The sequence below is a fragment of the Meleagris gallopavo genome, chromosome 4 (assembly GCF_000146605.3).
Source record: "Meleagris gallopavo isolate NT-WF06-2002-E0010 breed Aviagen turkey brand Nicholas breeding stock chromosome 4, Turkey_5.1, whole genome shotgun sequence".
Lineage (NCBI taxonomy): Eukaryota > Metazoa > Chordata > Aves > Galliformes > Phasianidae > Meleagris > Meleagris gallopavo.
Genome location: NC_015014.2, coordinates 62711045 through 62732537, shown reverse-complemented (window position 1 = coordinate 62732537; position 21493 = coordinate 62711045). Strand labels below are relative to the sequence as shown.

General features: G+C 36.6%; 1 protein-coding gene across 3 annotated transcripts in view; it reads left to right on the top strand.

Annotated features, from left to right (window-relative positions):
* ACOX3 (acyl-CoA oxidase 3, pristanoyl) overlaps positions 1–18031 on the top strand; it is a 34912-nt gene extending 16881 nt beyond the window's left edge. For all 3 annotated transcript variants that reach the window (XM_010710495.3, XM_010710494.3, XM_019615005.2), the window contains 11 exons: positions 2296–2392; positions 2786–2968; positions 4368–4490; positions 5943–6063; positions 6757–6876; positions 7517–7630; positions 8258–8373; positions 11072–11246; positions 11719–11786; positions 12372–12458; positions 17019–18031. In XM_010710495.3, coding sequence (XP_010708797.1) covers positions 2296–2392; positions 2786–2968; positions 4368–4490; positions 5943–6063; positions 6757–6876; positions 7517–7630; positions 8258–8373; positions 11072–11246; positions 11719–11786; positions 12372–12458; positions 17019–17138 — 1324 coding nt within the window. In that variant the 3' untranslated portion in view covers positions 17139–18031. The remainder of the gene's footprint in view (positions 1–2295; positions 2393–2785; positions 2969–4367; positions 4491–5942; positions 6064–6756; positions 6877–7516; positions 7631–8257; positions 8374–11071; positions 11247–11718; positions 11787–12371; positions 12459–17018) is intronic.
* Positions 18032–21493: the final 3462 nt, after the last annotated feature.

Sequence of the window (21493 nt, the reverse complement as noted above, 5' to 3'; positions counted from 1 at the left end):
TCAAGTTCAAGTTGGCTGGAATGTCTAACATTTTCAAATTGCAAAGTTCTTGGAGAAGGAGCATAACAGCAGTTGGCAGTCAACTCATAACGCTGCCTGACTCCCAGGTCCGATAAGGTTCTTCTTTTGTTTTCAGCGCTCACAGACAATATATCGTATTTCTTTACTTGTGAGAATTTTCTATAGGATTTTTAATTGCTAATTCTGTCTAAATCCTTGGCTTCTCAAAGTTTTTTTGCATTGTACATGCCTCTAAGTTGATAGCAGCTTACGGAAAAAGGAAATAACAATCTCTAATGGCCATTATCAAAGAAAAAAATCTAAACTCTCAAAAGTTGTCTTAGTGTATGAGCTAATTTTCACATTCAGAAAATAGGTTGTTATATAATAATTTGAAATTTAGTATTATGGTTCACTAGCTATGGAAAAAAGTGATTATGAGGAGTATGCCTTTTTAAATCAAAATGATTCTAAGTAACATTTAATAAGCTGCAGAAGTAGCTACCTTATACATATGTCTGACTGTAAGTACTTACTGTCTGCCTTATTGTTTGAATACATTTGTAGCTTCTAATCTAATGCTTAGTTTGTAAGCTCTTAAGAGCAAGCTCCTACTTGCTCTGCAGATGTACAACTAGCAAAACAGAGCACTGAACTAGGAACCTAAACGTTGCCGTGCACATTCACTTGTAATTAATGTAGTGAGTAATAATAAAAATAACCCCTCAAGTTCTATCTAATGTGCATGCTGAAGCTTAAAAAATAACAGAGTTGCTATACATTTTTCTGTGTGATGGATTTTATTTGGTATATAGAGAGTGGAGGGAGTGAATTTAACCAAAAGATCTTTATTGAATGAGACTTTTTGCTTTCAGTGATAAAAAAAATATTAACAAAGATGGATGTGACATTTTTTGTTAATGCTAAATTTGATTATATTATGAAGTTGTATTGCCTCACTGAAACATACACTTAACAAAGCACTTCTTAGGATGGATAAGTCCAGTTAGGATAGGCTGCTTTTCTCTGTGGCTAAGTCTGAAAATACTCTGTATCTCTAAGGCTGAATAAATTCAGCATGCAGATATGTTTCCTTGGAAACAACTCATAATTTTAAAGCATGTGCAGCAGTGCAGCCCGTATGTAATTTATTAATGTGAAAGACCTGGATCTCATGGGCCTTATTAAGTAGATCAGCCTGTATTGGCAAGCAAAAGGAATTTGCTTTGATTACAAATACAGCTTTTCAAGTGCTATTAGATGCTGAGATATTAGTGAGTGGAGCAGATATTACTGCTGTTGAGCCAAGTTGTATTGCCCATTTGGGTGAGACGGTTCATATGCTTTCTTCCTGAAGAATATGAATACTTGGGACATTCTGCCAGTTCTAAGAGCCGATGCTACAGGGTCACAATTTAGAAAAGATAATGCCACTCATTCCTTCTTAATATGGCACATTCCAGGGAGTAGAAATCCTAGTTTAAGTTTAAGCAAAGAAGGAGTCTCCGTTCAGCTCCTTCTTATTGCATTAATTCAACTGGGTCCTTATTTCTATTGCAAATAGTATGAAAGAGCTTCACAGATCTGTATTTTAGATTCACAACAATGTAGTGTCTCTGTTCCAAAGTATTTACCATCTCCAGACTGCAGTGAGCAGCACCTCAGTACGCCAGTAAACCATTTGGTTCAGCAGAATTTTCTGTGGTGAGGAATTTTTTGGAGTCAGAATTGTCCAGTCTAGTTCTGAGCAGGAGAAGGAAGTTGAGTTGTTCAGCTTCCCAAGCTTTTTAATAACTGAAACTGAGATAACTAACTTTCCTACATTCAAACAGACTGAGAGTTCGTTTCAGGTTTATGGGTTGTTGGTGAAAGTCTCTGTTGCACTCACTTCGTATAAGGTCTCTAATAAGTAACTCTGAAGTAACTTTACCTACTGTCTCTCCCCTTACAGAGCATACATTGCTCTTCCATTAGTTGTTCTTTTTTACTTATTTACTTATGGAGTTGCTCAAAAGGTCCCCTCAGTGTTCTTTTTTAAGCATCACCTTAATTATTGAAAAAGCCTTGAAGTTAAGAGTGATTGCAAATCATTTCCCAGCTTGAACTTCCTCTACTGCCCTGAGTATGAAAGCTTTTGTTCTTCCAGGCATACTTTGTGAAAATTACTTTCCTGGCTTGATGGATTCACTGATAAGCACTGTGCAGTCTTGTTTTTGTTATGACTTTCTTTTTCTGTAACGTAGACATTCTACTCTACTCCAAGGTAGATTTTAAGTTGTGTATTTGTTTGACCAGGTTTGCCATGTTCCACAATGTCAGGATACCTAAAGAAAACATACTGAATATAACTGGAGATGTCTCACCTGAAGGAAAATACTCAAGTTCTTTCACGGTATGAATCAGTTTTGTTTCATTAATATAGTTCATTAAATACACAGAGGTTGAGCATGTGGCCCTCACAGGTTGGGATGTGCTTGATACCTTGACCTAAATGGCTGGTGAAGCAGTTTGATGTTAATGCTGATATTCAAATTGTCCTTCAGAGATGACTCAATTCACTTAATTGGTTTTACTGATTTCCTGCTATTTAAACTATCTTGGCAGTCCCCTAGTAGCTTAGAGAAACTACTTTGGATTTTTCTGAACAGCTTAACTGAATGTGTCAGTAAATAAAAATTTCCCGGTCCACTGGGCTTCTGATCATTCTACCAGAATTGTATCTTCGAGGCAGGCAATGAAATATTAGCATCACCATTTAGTTTGTGCTTTTTATTTATTTATTTAGGATGTTAAGGAACGTTTTAGTGCAGCTCTTGGATCCTTGTCCACTGGCAGAATTCTGATCACAGCAGTTTCTGCAACCAATTTAAAGCTTGCCTTATCGATAGCCATTCGCTTCTCAGCAACTCGCCGTCAGTTTGGACCGACTGATGAAGAAGAAATACCTGTTATTGAATATCAAACACAGGTAAAAACTTCACACTTTGCATCTGTAGATTTTTATATAATGACACACAGAGCTATTGCAAATCAAAATAGTGATGCTGGAGTTGGTGACATTAAAGTTGTCTTTGTTATCTGAAGTGTAGATCTTGTGTAGTTTTGGGTGTTCTGTCCAACTCAAGACCTCCTCACACTGCTTTTGGCCTGATTTGGCTTTCCAAATAAGTTCTTGAAATAGCTAAAATACAACAAAATATTCATGTCTATGAAGTATCTAGAAACATTTGTCTTCTAAAACAATAACCTTTTCTGAGAAAGACTCTTCTTTATGCTTACAAAAAAGTATTGATGAAGAAACTAGCATAAAAAATGTCAGTGCATCTATTGCAGTTATTCTCATTTTCTCTTTTTTAGACTTTATTCTTTAGAGATATACAAATTGATGACATTCATTGTGGTGATATCTCAAGCCATCATTAATTTTGAGAGGAATATAGCCAGTATTTTTTTCCAAAGAATATGCAGATGAAACACACCTTTTGATCTGAAAATCAATAAAACAGGAATAGTAGGAGTAAATTGGGAAATAGTGAGAGCTCAGATCAATTGAAAGTTCACTATATAAGAAGTTTTAAAAACTTACCCAGTTTGTGCATACAAAGTGAGTGCTTTTTCTTTTTCCTCAGGCTTTGCAATTAGTCTTGCAACTTAGGAAGTTTTCGCAACTTTCAATAAACTTTAGCAAAAGCTGCTTTCTTTCTGTCTTACTTGAATGAACCTGGGGCAACATCCCACTTCCTTAAGCCTCTGGTTTGCTCAGGTTCATCCTATTCTGTAGGCTATGCTTGCTGAACCACCCTTGATGCTATACCACAAAAGCTTCCTTAAGCAGCTTCCCTTTTCCTTTATGGGCTTTCATCTGATTTGCACATTAAGATGTTATTTTCTCTTCTATCCAGCCCTGTGCTTTTTTTCACAGAATGCAGCAAGCACTAACCTACATTCAGCAATTAACAAAGAAGTGAAATAATTACACCCTCCATGATGCTGATACTGAAGAAACATATGAATCATGACTGGCCCCTGGCATGCCAGACATTGTATAAACACAGAGAAAAAATATGTCATTGGTCCCCAAAGCTACAGTGAACTTTTGCACTGGTTTAACAGGATGTTTATCAGAAATTCGTAAAATTCATGGACTGAAATAGTCTAACTGTAATTTATTTATAGACTAGTTACACTTAATTATGTTTATAAAGACCTATTGCTAAGTTGTCTTCACCATAAAATACAGTTCATCATTTTGAACAAAGTAAAAATGAATGTTCTTTCAGAAATATAAGATAGTTATGTATATAAAACTATAAAGTACGTGTGTGTATCAACTAGTAATCAAATTGATTTATTAATTATTATTCCAGCAATGGCGTCTTCTTCCATATCTGGCTGCTGCATATGCCTTAGATTATTTCTCCAAATCACTGTTTGAGAACTTTGTGGAATTTTATGCAGGCTTGTTGACAAAGCAAAAGAGTCAGAGACAGGTGAGATATTTACACATTTCCTCTTAGTTGAGTTCTTATTACAACAGATTGGAAACTCTTAAGTGAAGGACCTACTTAGAACTCTTAGGTCATTTTACAATCAAGAGTAACATCTCAGAAATATGGTAATGCAAAGTGATGGATAAAGCTGCATTTGGAAGAGCACCCAAATGAATTTTAATGGAGTGCAGAACTGTTTATTGTAATTATATGATAGTGTAAATTCAGTTTATGACTGTTGTGAATACGGTCCTGTAGAAGCTATTTATCAAAAACTTTCTGAAATTACGCTACTCTTAATTACTGCACAGACTATGTAAGTCTGGCTTGAATTTGCAATTCATATGCAAGCATTAGGAAATACTCTTTTGGAGAAAAACATTAAGATTTTTGAGTCTTAATGCTGAATTTCTCAGCCACACTCAGTCCATCAGAAGTTACCCCTTCATAAATGAAGTAGTTTGATCTATTGGTCTCTGTGCAAGGACTGATTCTCAGCCAAAATAACTCCAGAATGAATTTTTTTAGCATATAAATTATATACATGTATTTAAATCTTGACAGTTTTAACTGTTAGGGCCTACACAGTGGCTGTGTATTGCTAAGATAATTTAAACATTCATATTTTTCCTGCTAAAATAAGGTCTGTGATGGATTTCTATGCTAGTGGTTAGGTATTCTAACAGAAGAAGAGTCTATTTGATTGTTTAATGTTACTTGATTGTTTAATATTTTATCTCTAGAGATCTCCAGTGCATTCACTGCTGTTAGGCAAAATACTGGCCTTCAGAGACATATTGCAGTAGAAAAAATCTGATTCTTGCCAATTTTAACAATTTAATCCTTATGAATCCTGTTCTAGAGGGGATAAAAGGGAAAGAAACAAACAAAAATGGAGAATTGCTCTCAAATTATCTTTCATAGTATTAACCCAGCATCTCCAGAAACTCTCTGTAGTGTGGAATTTCCAAGCATTCTTTCAAAGGAAGGCCATCATTAGTAGTAAAAATGCAGGGTACAGTAATTCTCTGGAACTTTGGGGGGGATCATTACAATTTTCAAATTCTTGGCAAAAGTGGTGCTTAAAAGATCAATGAAGACCATGGAAGGCAGTAAATAATGTAAATATCCCCTTGTTGACCTGAGAGAAAAGGATTGTTTATATCACAGGGAGGCAGAAGCTTCCTCTGGACATGCTACCTTCAACCACCTGCCACTCCATCTCTGGGAGGTAATCAGAGAGTAGTCCCATGCAATGCCATGTCAATTAGCACATCCCAGCCACCTACCCATATGACCATTGCCTGGCACAAATGTTTCCTGTCCGATATGAGAATGTTAGTATCCAAAAGCTTTTGTGGCAGGTTACTCTGGGGGAAAGCAAAAGGAAAAAAATGCACTTACATAGATCTAGAAAAATTATTACTGACTTGTAACTCGATTTTCACAAAGGCTGATTTGGGACGTGAGATTCATGCCTTATCTGCTGCCAGCAAACCACTGTCTTCTTGGACTGCTCAGCAGGCAGCCCAGGAGTGTCGAGAAGCTTGTGGAGGACATGGTTACCTTGCCAGTAAGTCACAAACTACTGCATGCACCTTTACATTCACATGTAATTTGACTGTTCTTCAGAGAGTCATAGAATAGTTCGGGTTGGAAGAGACCATTAAGATCATCTAGTTCCAACCCCCCTGCTAAAGGCAGGGACACCACCTACTAGACTAGGTTGCTCATAGCCCTATCCAGCCTGGCCTTGAATGCTTCCAGAGAGGGGGCATTCACAACCTGTCTGGATAACCTGTTCCAGTGTCTCACCACCCTCACAGTAAAGAATTTCTTCCTAATATCAAGTCTAAACCTGTGTTTAAAAAGGGCTTTTTCCCTCATATCTGTATTTTAACATTTATTTTATACCTGACAGTACCAAAAAAAAAAAGGACTAAACCTGTGTAGTATCTGCACCAGCACTTGGACAGAATAATGGTCTGTATGAATCAGTCTTAGTTCCGAAAATAAAGACGCAGATTTTACTGAGGAGAATTCACCTTCTAAGATGAATGCCACACTTTTCTAAATATATTCTTCACAATATATTCATTTTCACAAACTAAACAGTGAAATTCCAAGCTCATATGTTGGTAAGAATGTCTGTACATACAGGAACAGACAACTATATTACATTTTGTCACAGAATAGTTATTTAGTCCCTCATAGTTTCCATTGATGTATAACAATGTATTAAAATATACACTTTCTTTTTTTAAAGTGAATCGTCTGGGTGAAATCCGGAATGATAATGATCCAAACTGCACATATGAGGGAGATAACAATGTCCTGCTTCAGCAAACCAGCAACTACTTAATGAGCTGGATGAATTGCATTAGAAGTAAGTTTTGATTCTGGAATCATGTGTTGGACTCAGCAGTGAGTAAATAACGGAATTAAGAGGTATTTTCCAACTGAAAGCAACTGATAGTCATTTAATCATTTTGTAGAGCATAAATAATGTGCTGCAGACTCCATCATATGATACATTCGCAAATACACAGAAATGTGCTGCAAGAAATGTCAAAAAAAGTCTGGCAGAAGCTAGCGAGATGTTTAGCCATCCCTAATTATGTCAAGTAATATCTTATTTCTTGAGAAGTGCAGTTTAGTTCAGTGAAACTACTACTAATATTGCTGAAAGTCATATCACCTGACTTTGTAGCAGTTTCCTCTGTCAGTACATTTTGTAGTTCTGTAGATAAATGATATTGTTTTAGTTTCCTAGCAATGTTTTTCACTGGCTAGAAAAGTTAGAGATAGGAATTGAATCTTATGAGGCTCATAGGCAGAGTTGTCAGTTTCTTCAGCACTTGTCCACCAATTCTCATTGGCCTGGATTAGGCCATAATAAAATGAGTATTGTGTTCTTAATTGCATGTGACCTATCAAGAGGATACATGGCTTTATAGTGGGCTTTTATTTTGAAAGAGTCTGATTTATTTTCTTGTAAGTCGTTTTTATTTTCTTTGTTTTTTCAGATAAAGTGCCTTTTGAATCTCCTCTTGGAACAATAAACTTTCTTCAAGACTACCATCATATCATTGGCTGGAAATTCAAAGCCAATAGTGTTGACGATTGCATGGACTCCTCAGGTAGCCTTTTGGTGTTGTTCAACTCATAGTAGATCTTAAATTCCTTTCAGACTCAGAGATTTGAGATTATTAGGTATTTGTCACATTACTATTTGATGACTTTCTTTGTATTAAATGTATTAAAATGCATATCATTTTAAAATAACATTCTAGAATAGCATTTGTGATCTAGGCTTTTTGCCACTATACTGTTGTTTTCAAGTGAAGGGGTAGGCTCACAAAATGTAGACTTTCTTCTACTTTTGTATTTTCAGAAGAGATTAAGTACCATGTAGACCTAAGTCTTAATGTAGGAGAGAATATAACAAGGTAAAAAATTTCATGAAATCAGAAAATACTGGTGTCAAAACTGAACTGTGTATATACCTTGTCTTTTTGCTTTAGTTCAGTTAGAACTAGTGTATGGACAGGCATGATATGTCATCACTTTATCCTTACAATCTATCTTACTCAGCATTTATTTATTCCAGCTGCAGTAATAGGCAAAGTGTTACATTAATGGATTAATTAACAAAACCTTCACATTTCATCTCAGATAACAAATGAGACTGCAATAGAACCTGCATGTGAATTCTAGCATTTTAAGTGTCAATGTTAAGAATTTTGGCTTTCTTCTCTTTTGCACAGCTCCTTTAGCAGCATATAAATGGCTGGTTTGCTACTTGCTCCGAGAAAGTGACCTAAAGCTGAGAAAGGAGAAGCAGTCTGGGCACAGTGATTTTGAGGCAAAAAACAACTGTCAGGTAGTGCTTATTCAGCTTTCCTATTTTACTTGCTTATTTTCATTCACATTTGCCAGATCCTGTTGTTTTTTATCTTGTGTCATTAAGTAAAATTTCCTCAAGCACAAGACAGCAAATCATCTAATTAATAATATCTAATTCCTGTCCATTTGCATTGTACTGAACATGACAGAAAGAGGACAGTTATGGTCAGCAGAAGTTTTCCAAGATATATTTCCTTTCAGAAAAGTTGCAGGCATATGCTGGGTGGTGTATGTAAGTATGGTATCACAACTTCTGAAAACTAAATCTACTTCTATTAAATCTACTGCGGCATCTGATTATTACATCTCCATCTGCTCTTGTGGCCAAATACATACTGTAGGAAAGAATCTTGCTCTGGCAGGTAGGTAAACTAGATGACCTAATAGGTCCTTTCCATCTCCAATTTCTATAGTGCAAAGTACTCATGAAAGATACCAGACTGACAGCATTGGAACCTGAAAAGGAAACAGTGACAGTCTACAAATAGCAGATCCACTCTCTCACCAGAGAGTTTTAACAGCTAGTAGTGACTTAACTCCAAATTTCAGTTTATATCCCTGAAGTCCCCAAATTCTTCTGTTACCTCCATGAGAAACTGGCTTGTATCCAAGAAAAGAAAACTTGCCATTTGTCACTGAATAGAGAAATCTGTTCCCTGAAGATGGGCAGTGTGGTTCACTTTAGCCTGCAAAGCTCATTAAAAGCAGTGGGAAGGAATATTCAGCTCTTCACCTATAAAAAACCAACCTGCCTTCAAAAAGGGATGGTATCTATAAAACCAATGGTGGAGGTAGCCCTTCCTATTTTAGCCCTGGAAGCAGACTATTAGACGTGCCCTTTGGGGTCAAATTCAGAATGAGAGTTGCCTTCTGGTAGAAGGCAAAATGAGTTCCAGAAATTCAAATCTGATTACTTGTCACCTGGCCAACTCTTTTAAGGCTGATGCCAGAGTCAGCATGTTACAGAAGATGGTCTGCACAGCAGTATGAATGTTATTCACCTCACTTCTCTTTTATGTTCATTGTGCTAAAATGTAAAGAAATATAGGCACACAGCTGCTTCTCAGATAGGCTTTGATACAGCCCAGGTCATTAGGTTTTCTTTTCTTCCTACAATTTGTCTCCAGGACAAGAGGATTTGTTATTTTAAACAACATACCTCAAAAACATTCAAGAATGATTTCCAAGCTGTGCTTTAAATCATATTTGATTTTAAAATTTCTGAGCATGAAGAAACACTTCTCTGCCCAGTGGCTGACTAAGAAATATATAGTGTTTTCTCTTGGTATGGTAGATCTAGAGGAGATTCCTAACCTATGTCCCAAGGCAGAAAGGGAAAAGTGCTTTATATTACTTCTCTATGATGTCTCACACTGCTGGAAGATTACCAACCTAAGAAAGTAGGAAGATCTATTTATTTTCAGCCAGGAGCTGGATAGAAATAATACAGAAATGTAAGTAAAAGTAAAGGAGGAAATAGAATTTGTAGGAGAGAAGAATGTGGAATTAATTCTTAATGATTTGTTTGGAATATTGAGACCTACCTCAGTCTCATCAGAGAATTCATATTGCAATGTTCTGATATAAATAAGTTCATCTAGTAAGGGGGAAGTTATCCCTAAGCTTGCAGGGAGTAAATATTTGCAATTCACACTTGCATCTGAGATTGAGTGCAAGTATGCCAGTGTACTGTTATCAAGAAAGAGACAGTGATCTTTGGAACATTCCTTTTAAAATCTAACAATGAATTTAAATGTAAAGATGATGCAAGTATTTTTTAATTAAAAAAAGGAAAAGTAATTGAATAATTCTAACTGATACAAAGTGAACAAATGAGCTAAAAACAAACATCACTTCATATCAGTGCAACAATCAGCCACAACAACTATTCTATAATCCACTTCTGTTCATCAAGTAGTATGTTTTCAGTCATCAGTCTATTTCATCATAGGACATACACCATCATACCTTAGGGTGAAGTATATAAAAGTAGACAAGTCTTTTTATGTGAGTACAGTCACTTAAGGTTATATACTTGATATTAATAGTGACTGTGAAGTGTTGACTTGCCTTTCTGATCAGATAGTTGGCAAGGATTAGTTGGATAGTTCTTTTAAAACATACTGCACTGAATCCACTCACGCTAACATGATCAGATTTTACTAAATGAACTGTAGTAAGTTTTCAAGGGCTTACTGAACCCATTACATCTTTATAAATTCCTAGATAAACCTACTTTTGTTATTCTAGAGTTACGTAGGTTTATTAATGACCATGAACTTAGCAGATCTGATTTTTCATGGTCTTCCCTCTAATGTAGCTACTTGCTCCTGTTCAGTCTGGGTGCAACAAGCACTGCCAAAACACATGTTTTAGGTGTACAGTATGTGCTCCCTTTGGATTGATAAGAGAATGGAAATGGAAAACAGTGGAAAATTAGGATCTCATTTCTTAGGGGCATTTCATATGGCTCTTTATGACTAAACTTTGCAAAGAAATTGTGGAAAGGCTTTACTCCTGGAGTTTCTTTTTAGACTTTATTTAATCTCAAATTGTATCAGCAGATCTAAGTCAACAAATCTCCACTGATGTCATCACAGAAACACTATTTTGCAGCAGCTGGGAATTGTTTCCTTGTATTCATTGCTCAATATCCTTTTCTGCTTTTTCCTAAGGTGTATTTCTGTCGATCATTAGCCATTGCTTTTGTTGAACAAACAGTCTTACAAAGATACCATGACTACACTCATGATCCCAACATACCATCTACTCTGCAACCCGTGCTTAAAAATCTCTGTGCTCTGTATGGACTCTGGTCTTTAAGTAAACATCTGGCTGTGCTCTATCAAGGTGAGACAACTCCCTGACGACATTGTTCATGTCATTTTATAATAGCCCTAAGATTAGAGACTTTTTCCCGTGTTGTATTTTAGCAAGGGGAGGGATACATTATTAAGATTTAGACTATAGCATTTTCTTATTGCCCATATAATTTAAAACATTCATTCTGGACAAAAATTTCAGGAGCAAGGATCTGGAGCTAGAAATTAACCCAGAATACTCTCTTTTATATTAGAGATGATAAAGGACTCACAAATTTTGTTGTGATTGAGTGCATGGGGCAAAAACAGAGGATCCAGATTTCTTAACCTAATGGTTTTGCAGTTATCTCGTTAACGAAGGCAGTACATGCAATTACATAGGAGCATCTGTTCAATCTCTCAAATATTGGATGGATAAACTCCTTAGTAAAAGGGTTTTATCAGTGTAATCTTAATTGCTGTAAGCTTCTTTGAAAATGTTATTGTGAATATATTTGCAGGTGGCTATGTTTCAGGTGAACAAGCTGGTAGATTTATTCAAAATGCTATTCTAGAGCTTTGTAGCAGGGTAAGTATTTCAATATTGTTTCTTGTGCTTAAATAATAATACAGTATATGAAAGAGACATACCATTTATTCCATACTTGGAAGAGTAAATTAGGAGGTTATTGACTCAAAGTTTCTGAATAACTTCACGTAAGAGAAGATTAGTAACATTAAATCAAGTCCTATTTTTTTTACTAGAAACTGAGAAATAATATAACTTAAAAAATAATGATATTTAATTTGTTGCCATTGGAAAGACTGCAAAATATTGTGATTCACTTCTATTTATTTCACTTTTGTATTAACTCATGAATTGGTTTTGTCAACAAAAAAGCTTTTAACTTTAACTACACTTTTTATGTGTAAAAACAGTACAATATTGGTTAAAATATGCTTTAAAACTCCTAAGCAAAGGAAGAAAACATTTAAAGTATAGCTTCTTTTTGACAATTACAGCAAAAAAAAAGAGCAAACTAAATTGTGTTGTCTTATTGTGGATTTCTCTTAAGGTACTTTATGAAAGTAATCTTTATGCTGCTCTGATAATCACAGGTAATCACAGACTACTGCAGAAGTTGCCAAATGTGTGTCTTTTCCTTTTAAACAGTTGAAAGATGATGCAGTTGCCCTTGTTGATGTCTTTGCTCCTCCTGACTTCATTCTCAACTCTCCTATTGGTAAAGCTAGTGGGGAGGTAAAACTTCTTGCGTTTTATATTTATACCTTTTATTCTTGTGTTATTCATAAATGGAATGTGCACAAAGGGACATAAGCAAATTTCTTATTCCTCGTTTTCTCTTGTCCTACTTTCTATTCTAATGATATAATGATACTAGGCTTTTGCTGTCTGCTCCAGATGGGAAACTTTGGTCTACAGTGTTTCAAATATCTGACTTCTTCTGGTCCTGAAACAATAGTACTAGGTAGCTTTACTTATTCCTTTTTTTTTTTTTTCCCCATTCTGTACTATTTTTCAATAAACAATGCAATTCCACCGACCTATGCTAAAGCCAAAATTCTCTCAGCCACTGACCGTTATGACTTTGCTTGGCTTTAAGGTGTATCCCTGTAATAACGTTATTTATCTGAACCATATTTTCTGCTCAGGAAAGTCTTGAGTTCCTAAGAAGAGTTCTGTCTTGGATTTCTACTTATCGGACTCCGGAAGAGTGAGATCCAAATTCCATTTTTTTACCTAGGGAAATTTGTGAATCTGATCACAGAACACATAACTCTTCTGAATGCATGCTTAACTACCAAAAACAAACAATCTCATAAATGATGCTAGAGTCCACAGAACTTCGCAAAGGAATGTGTAGATATTTTGAACTTCAGTGGAGGAAATCGGAGTGGTTCACACCTGTGGAATTTTAACTGAATCGTCAGAGTGTTTTTCCCAAAACACCTGTGCTTTCAGCCCAAAGCTTCTCCTCATAGTGTTGAACTGAAGGAGAACTGAATCCTTTGACCTAAGGTCTTCTGGGAAATCTCTTTGGCTATTTGCATGCATTTTCAGGAGTTCAAAGTGCATATAGATTCCCAAAGAAAAACTATATTTGATTTAATCTTGGGTACACCTGTAAATCCATCAAGGATTAGCACTTGTTCTTTCAGAGCATTTGTAATTCTTTGGAACGTGACTGTTCAGGGTGCTTACAAAACAGCACTGCAAACATCCTGTCATCTTCCCTGAACTGTCACTGCAGAGACTTCTGATATATAGGTTGCATTGAACAAGCAGTTCCCTAGTCAATGTCCATTTATTTATGACTTTGAAACCTGCGTCCACTTGAAGAAGACACTGCTTTGGAGTAACCAGAATGGAGAGTGTGTGGTCAGGCTCTCAAAGTACAGTGCTACCTTTGCATCAACAGTTCTCAGAGTGCCTTTGGTAAAATGCACTTTTCACACACCAGCTTCCTGACTACCTGTCAGGAAGTGCTTCCCAAGTGCCATACCAGCTTCCTTCCTGTGCTCTTCTCAGTGATTCCACGACTGAAGGAAAATTGGAAAGTAGCACCAATACTTTGCTCTTTATATTCATGCCTTTGAGGAGAGGCAAACTATAATCACGCTGAATGCATAAAAGCAGAAGAGAACAAAGTATAAATGGGAGTATTTGAGGTAGAAATGTTTCTATTGTGGACTATGCATAATTCTGAAGAACTTCAGTTATGAGTAAATAATTTTCTGTTTGGGCTGCAATAACTAAGCCTTTTAGTAGTGCCTGAACACAAAAAATTAGTGGAGAGTTCCACCTCAGCATAGTGACTTACTGTGGCTTAGTTATTAGCCTATAGGAAGGAGCATTTAATGATAGATCTTTCGATTATTCAATTATATTTAAATATTTAAAAATATAATTATTTTTCAAGATAAAAATAAGTTGGTTGGTTTGTTTGTTTTACTTGATTTGTGATAGATTTACAGAAGTCTGCAACTCTTCCTTATTCTCGCTGTTCTACTCTGCTTTGACCATCTAAGAACTATCTGTCAGGAAGTGCTTCCCAAGTGTCATACCATGCAGTATGTGGCAGTTTGGTACTAGCCAGTACAAGGACCAGCATTATTATAGGGATATCTGATTTTAATACAAAAGAACATGTTTTATCAGCACGTCTCCTTACTTTATTGAGTATATAACCTATCCTCTAGTTCTGCCATATCCTTTCAGAGGTGTCATAACCAGAGCTACAAGCAGGATTCAGGATGTGGTTGTACCATGGATTTGCTTTGCTTGGTCACAGTGCCTCTCTGGGTTTTTTTTGCCTTTTTTTTTTTTCTCTCCTACATATTTAAAGATCTGTGTTCCATTGCAAAGCCTCAGCAAACCAAAATTATTGCTTACTGGCCAATCCTATTCAGCAAGCCAAGCTGTGGGATAACTGTTATGTAGAGACTGATGTCACAGTACAGCAGTTTGGTTTAGCATGGAGAGACCCTGCAGAAAATCACTACAGCCTGGGGAGACTGCCAGGAAGTTTGACAGGATTGCTGAGTCAAGTGTACACAGTGCTTTTCAATACTCTTTGTCTGTATCTTCATGTCTAAAGTTGATCACCGTTCCCATGGTGATCAAGAAATACAGAAGGCAGCCCAGATGTTAAAGAGACGCTGACCTAACAGAGCGATTACTTTGGTAACCCTGTCTCTACAAATAAAGGAGGAAGGGCTTGCTCTGCATTTCAAGCCACCTCAACAAAAGGACTGTAATTATCCCTGGAAAGTTTTTTTTCCTTTCTGTAGATTTTTGAGGCTTAAATTTATGAACACTCCCAAGGTAGTTCTGAAAGAAGGAACGTCATACAAAGACTAAGGATATCTGTACTGGCCAAAAGCCTGTTTGTACCTAATAGTCTCTCTCACACAGAAGTTGTGGATGCTATAGCCAAGAATATAAAATATGGGGCAAACACACAGTAATCTGTTCCTAAGATACTACGCCCTTTCTAGCAGTCAGCTGGAGATTGCTTATCAGTAGCTGATAAAGCTGTCATGTAATGGATTTGACTTGTCTCTCTTTAGGTTGTTTTGTGCACTCTAACAAAAAGTTTGGATTGATTTCTTCCACAAATACAAGAGCCATGGGGACGTATTAATGTTAGGGATTAGTATTAGGAATTTGGGACTGCTTTATTTCTACATACATCACTGAAGTTAATACAATTTATACACTTCTTACAGAATTTCTTCAGTTTATTAAATTGATTGTGAAGGAGTGATATCAATTTATTCTAGCAACCATGTATCTTCAGCCCAGCAGCACAGCATTTTGGGACTTTTGAAACCATCGGAGAACCTTACCTGCATTAATTGCAGTACAGACTTTGAACAGTGTGAGACAAGCAGATAGGACTGTAAACACTACTGATTTCCTACTGTACTAAATACTTGCTAAAGTATTTGCAAAATGATTAAGTCATATTGAGAAGGTAATTTTGAATAGTGCCAACCCATATTCTGTAGAATTCAGGAAGGTTTGCTGAACTGCCTCTGAATCCATGGCTTTTAACTTTTGCAAATATTTTCAACTCTAATTTCAAAAAGGCTACCAGCCCTTCAGTCAAAGATGATACTTAACTAAGCTCCTGTCTCCTATCTAGTGTTAGTTCCCTATTCACAGCTATCTTTGCAACTTATCAAAAATGAATGCAATCATTTTAGTACAAGTTTCGAGTGACTTGTGCCACAAGCCACAGATAATTAGCAGAAGAAATGTTTCCAAATTTACAATGGGCAGCTTTTAGTACTAAGAATTCAGATTTTATTTGAAAGGAGCTTCAATAATCTGGACAACATTTCTCCAAAGAGGCCTGGACAATCTCAACTTAAATATATTATCTCCATGTTTATTTCAAACTTAATTAAAAATTTTTAAATAATGAGCTTGGAATGGATGAAATAGTTAAATTTAGTAAATGTAACCACAGTGAAAATTTATTTAATATTTAAATGATTTATGTTAATATTTATTTAAATCACCACAAATACATAGGGCCAAGCCCTCTTTTCATGTAGGTGAGAAGCTTTCCACTTTGTATCAGCGACTGCTTTTATACTACATACATTAATGTGGTATTGTACTGTGCTCAGCCTTACTGCTGAAGATACAACCATCGTCCTTCTATAATGTTATTTAAAGTTTTAAGCCTAAGTGAATTATGACCTGCAAATATTTCTAAAATCACATTTTTGCAGAATTGACTTCTTATGTACTTCTTATAACTGTTCCACATTAAATTTCAAATTGATGAAGAGTGATGAGCTAACAATCTGCTTATGAGAGAGAAATTTGTTATGTTCAGCCTGAGCAGCACACATCTGGAAGAAAAGTTATGTTAATTTTCAGAAATGTATTGAAATAAAGGTAAAAACAGACATGCGTGAGTGCTTTCAGACACAGTCTTCAGATTTGGACAGAACAAAGATTTGCTTAATTTAACCTTGCTTACAGAAGTCTACTTTTGATAATACAACTCATGTCAAATTGCAAATAAAAAATTATAAGGATTACTGTTCTTAGTCCAAGGATGGTGTAAATGACTTATACAAATACCTGGTTCTCACAGTACTTGGAAATTTTGAGTTTTATCTTTGTTTTTACTCTCACCTGTACATAATTATTCACATTCATTATCTAGAAAATCAGCCACAGTCTCATTTTAAGCAGTATGTTTGATAATCTAACTTTAGAAATTTTCCGGGTTTTATTTTCTGTGTAAGTTAGTCTTTTTTTTTTCTTTTTTTTTCCCAGTTATATAAAAATATGTGGGCTGAGATCCTTCAAGGCAACAAAGCTCTGAGCAGACCTTCGTGGTGGGCAGAATTTTGTATTAATAAACCTGTTACAGGAAGGCTGAGTTCAAGACTGTAAACCAAACAACTTGAAAGAAGCTGGAGGATAGGCCATATTTCAGACATCAGGAGGAAATGAGTCTGTGTGTCAAACATTGAAAGAGATTTTCATCAAGGAGTGCCAAGTTTTAAAGTAACTTTGAAATAAAGTCCAACTTGTCTCAAGGACTCTTAACATAATAATGACAGGAGAAGGAGCAACACATCTGCAGACTGTTCATATTTACTCAAATGCAAAGAATGAAGATTCATAGTGATTATTTCTTTGAAAAGTTTCTATAAGTAAAATGTTCCAATCATTCTCTTGTCTTCACAGGCATATTACAGAAGTTAGATAATTAACATTTCCACTAGGGTTAATGAGCAAGCTGAACAAAAGTATTTTTTTCAAGATTCTAGGATAATATTATTAAAATGAAAGGGAATTGGAAGGAAAAAGGCATCAAGAACACCAACAGTGAGAAACCTGTAGAAGGGGATGGGAATCATTTCCCACAGCTGCTTTAAGTCCTTGAAGCACTTCTGATTTACTTCATATGCTCTATGTTAAACGAATAATTGTGTACATACAAGTAATTGAACGTGACTCATGCATACATTTTAAAATGTAAGATAGTACAAACAAAAAAATCTTGTTTATGTTCTTTGCTGATTGTAACATTTTCACTACTGCAGAACTAATGTCAAGCTTGGGCTACGGTGACAAACAGAAATTGCACCTATGTTTTGGGTCAGAATATACTCAGATGGATTGTAATAAATATGGTGTTACAAGAACACATGACAGTGATAGGCATTACTGAATGTATTGGGATTTTTCTCTTTCAGCTATGCGAAGTCTAAAATAATTTTAACTGTTATACTTTTCTTCAGAAATGGAACAGACTAACAAAATTTTGAAAATTTGAATATTTTATGCTGTGAAATATATTTAATATATGCTATGAAAAACTGGTTCCTATTTTCCTTTATTATGTCTATGAAGAGATGTGGTTGTTTTACCTAAATTCTATTTTCCTTTTTTTAGTAAACAAAGATATCAATCCAAGGAGAATATTTATCATTTGTTATTTGAGTATTATTTATGATTAATTCTGGCTAACTTTTGGCTTGGGCTGTTAAACAAGTGTGAGTTACTTGAGTGCTGAAGTCCACTAGAGCAGAATCAGACTCTTTATGGAGTTTTAAAGTGTCAGTATTTGAGAGTTTGTAAGTAAGTATTTGCACAGTGTGATCAGGTAGTTCTGTAGAGACTTCTGCAATTCCATCCAAATTCACAGAGCTAAGGCAGCAGTTCTTTGATGGCGAATGAATTGGAAGGAAAGTGTTATCGTTTCTCAGAGTACCTCGAGATGCTGATTTCTCTGAAATGTTTTGTTTTTCTAAGAATGTCCAATAGGTGGCATCTTCCAATGGAAAAAAAAAAAATAGATCACTGCAGCTAAATTCGATTTTATAGAATCGTGGAGTCGTTATCTTCACCGTTTTTCTATATCTCTGGGAAATCCAGCAAGTGTCTACTTGAGTTTGTGCAGACTTGATGGAAGCAGGCAGAGCACATCCTGCCAGTATCCAGTGTGAACACCTGGATTTCTGACAAGGGGCAAAAGGGGGAAGAGATGCCCCACTGCTGAAAATGGGGAGACCAGCAGCATTGATCTGCTGCTCCACATTCTCTATTATGGACTAATCAGCAGCATTATTCAACAGTGTTACTCATGAGCAATTTCACCATCAAATCTGAGCTCTTTGTGACAGTCTCTTCCTGCCTCTTTCCACATGGCTGGGAAGAAGGAAAATAAAGTAGCAGAGCTGTATAAAAACCTCACATACTGGCTAGAAGTCTATTTGTGAGACCTTTGTAGCCCAGAAGAAAAAGAGCACTTGATACATTTTCTTAATCCAAAAAAGTGAGAAATCAGCTGTGCTGTTGTAGAACTGAACTGAAGACACAGTGAGAACTGAACTGAAGACACAGTGAGTCCACAAAACACAACAGGAGAAAGAATCATATCGCCTCTGTAGAAATATATCCCTAAGCAGTTCCTGCTACTTTTATTTATGACTGTTATATAGTCAGTACCACAACACCTGATGAAAGCTGAACCCCTCTGTGCTGATAAGGGCTGTACAGGGTGACAGGGAAATGTGCTGAAAAGCTCCTAACTTTGACTAGAGCAAGCACTGCAGGGAGGTCATCAGCAACAATATGATTATGGGCAGCTAGAATTGCATACTCAGTAAAATGTGATGCTTATGGACACTAATATGAACTGTGCAAGTCTTTCACACAGCTTGCATCAAATTGAGAGTTTCAAGAGAGTCCTTGAATATCCATCCATACAGTTCATGGAAGGAGTTGGCCACCTGAACCTTTTACCACACTCTGGATGACAAAGTGCCAAAGCTGGGATAAGTAAAAGTGAAGCAGGTGTACAAGGAAACCATAGGGAGCTGCTCTTTGTAACACCCCACATCTGTGTACCCCCACGCAGGGACTTTGCAAGCCAGGTGGTCAGCAGCTGCTGGGCTTTATATGCTGCCAGCAAAGGCTATCTGCATTTACTCACATCCAGTACAAAGCCACACTGCAGCAAGAGGCAGGCTTGTTCTGTGAGCTGAATAATTATCAAAGGCTTAATATATTTTACATGAATATCTGGAAAAACATTCTTTAATCAGTGATTACTATGAATTTCTGATTTGTATATTAATCCAGGCCAACAAAACCAGATAAGAAAAATATCCTTTTCCTCTGAAGTCAACAATAATCCAGAGGTTCTAGAGGTCTCCTATATCAGCTCTTTCAGACCAGATGAAACTGTGTGAACTTGCTGAATTGCAGCATGGATAAAGAAAGATGTAATGAAATTTGGCATTCAATTCTCTTCCAAGTCATAGGCCAATAATTCAACACCTACCACAAGATGTCATTATTATATGCAGTTTGTTCCCTTTATAGGACATTAAATAAGAGACCTCTGGCTGAACAGAAAAGTCTTTTCCTTCCCAGTTCAAATGCCAGATAATATTGGATGTAACATTTTAACTTGGTTAGGGGGCTGGGTCAAAGGCTGTCAAATAGCTTCAATCCAGAACAATTTGGCTATGGGAATCTGTTCTTTCAAGCTGCCACATGAAGGCAGGCAGCTAAGTCTGTTGCCAGAAAGCCGAAGCCTAGCAGATGCCTAAAGGAGCCCTGAACTACAGCTTTTGCTGTGCCCATTGTAGCTTGTCTCCTGGAGATGGCATTTCTCTTCCTTGTGACTTTGTCAAGCATCCTGCACACCCAGAGTATTTCAAACTGGTTTCCTTTGTGTTGTGATTTTTGTGCTAATGTGACTCAACTAAACCAAAAATGTTGTTTCATATCGGTAAAAAGCAAACTGTTCATGTGCAATAGGACACCCAATGCTCCCTCCACCCTTGCTGATGTGGCACGATACATAGATAGACATAGTTTCACATCACATTTTGTAGTAGCAGTGGTGTCAGAAGTGGTGACTAGGGAGTCAGATGGAATCATACCAGCTTCAGAGCTGCAGATCTGTAGATGCAGCTTTCCACAGGTGCTTGTTGTCTGCACAGAGGCATGGACACATGCTGCTGTTTCTATCTGTAATCCTCATTCCCACAGTAGTAAATGTTTTATCTTGTGTTCTGCAGTATGGTAAGTTTCCATGCTGTTTGCCATTATTCGTGTATTTTCTTTTCTGACCTAATGTGTTTTCAAATCTGAGTGGTGATTTAATACTAATACATACTGCTATCAGATGCATGAACATCCCAGAGCCCATGCTTCCTCTTGGAGAACTGAACTCCCCAAGTTTTGGTAGTGTGTTGTTATTCCTGACTCTCATTAGCCTGAGATCAGAGTAAGGCTCCGGATCATTTTAGCTCGGTTCACTGGCCTGAGCAGAACTGTGAGCAAAGGGGAGATCACAGCTTGAGGCAACCATGTGATGCTATAATCTGAGGCAGATGGATCCAGCCAAGGGAAGGTCAGCCATGATCACAGCAGGCTGCCCACAAAAGTGTCGGGGGAAACAGAAGCATCAAGCTTCCTTCTTCCCCAAGCAAGTCAGGCCACCAGTTTATCAAAAACAAGCAGAACATTTCACATCATTTCCTTTCCAAGGCAGAAAGATAGATAGCTGTAATGTTTGATGAAAGCAACAATTTTGCTGGCTACTCTGCCTTTTTCTCTCTCAGAATTTTGTAGTAGGGCTGTACTTGTTCACTATTTCCACAGCATGGATCTCTTGAACAAATGCGGCTTCTATCACAACTTCCTTCACTATGTTTGTTAAAGAATAGGCCAGTGGGTGTGTGGCTAGAACAACTTCCAGTGGATTTCCTGAAAGAGATTTACTG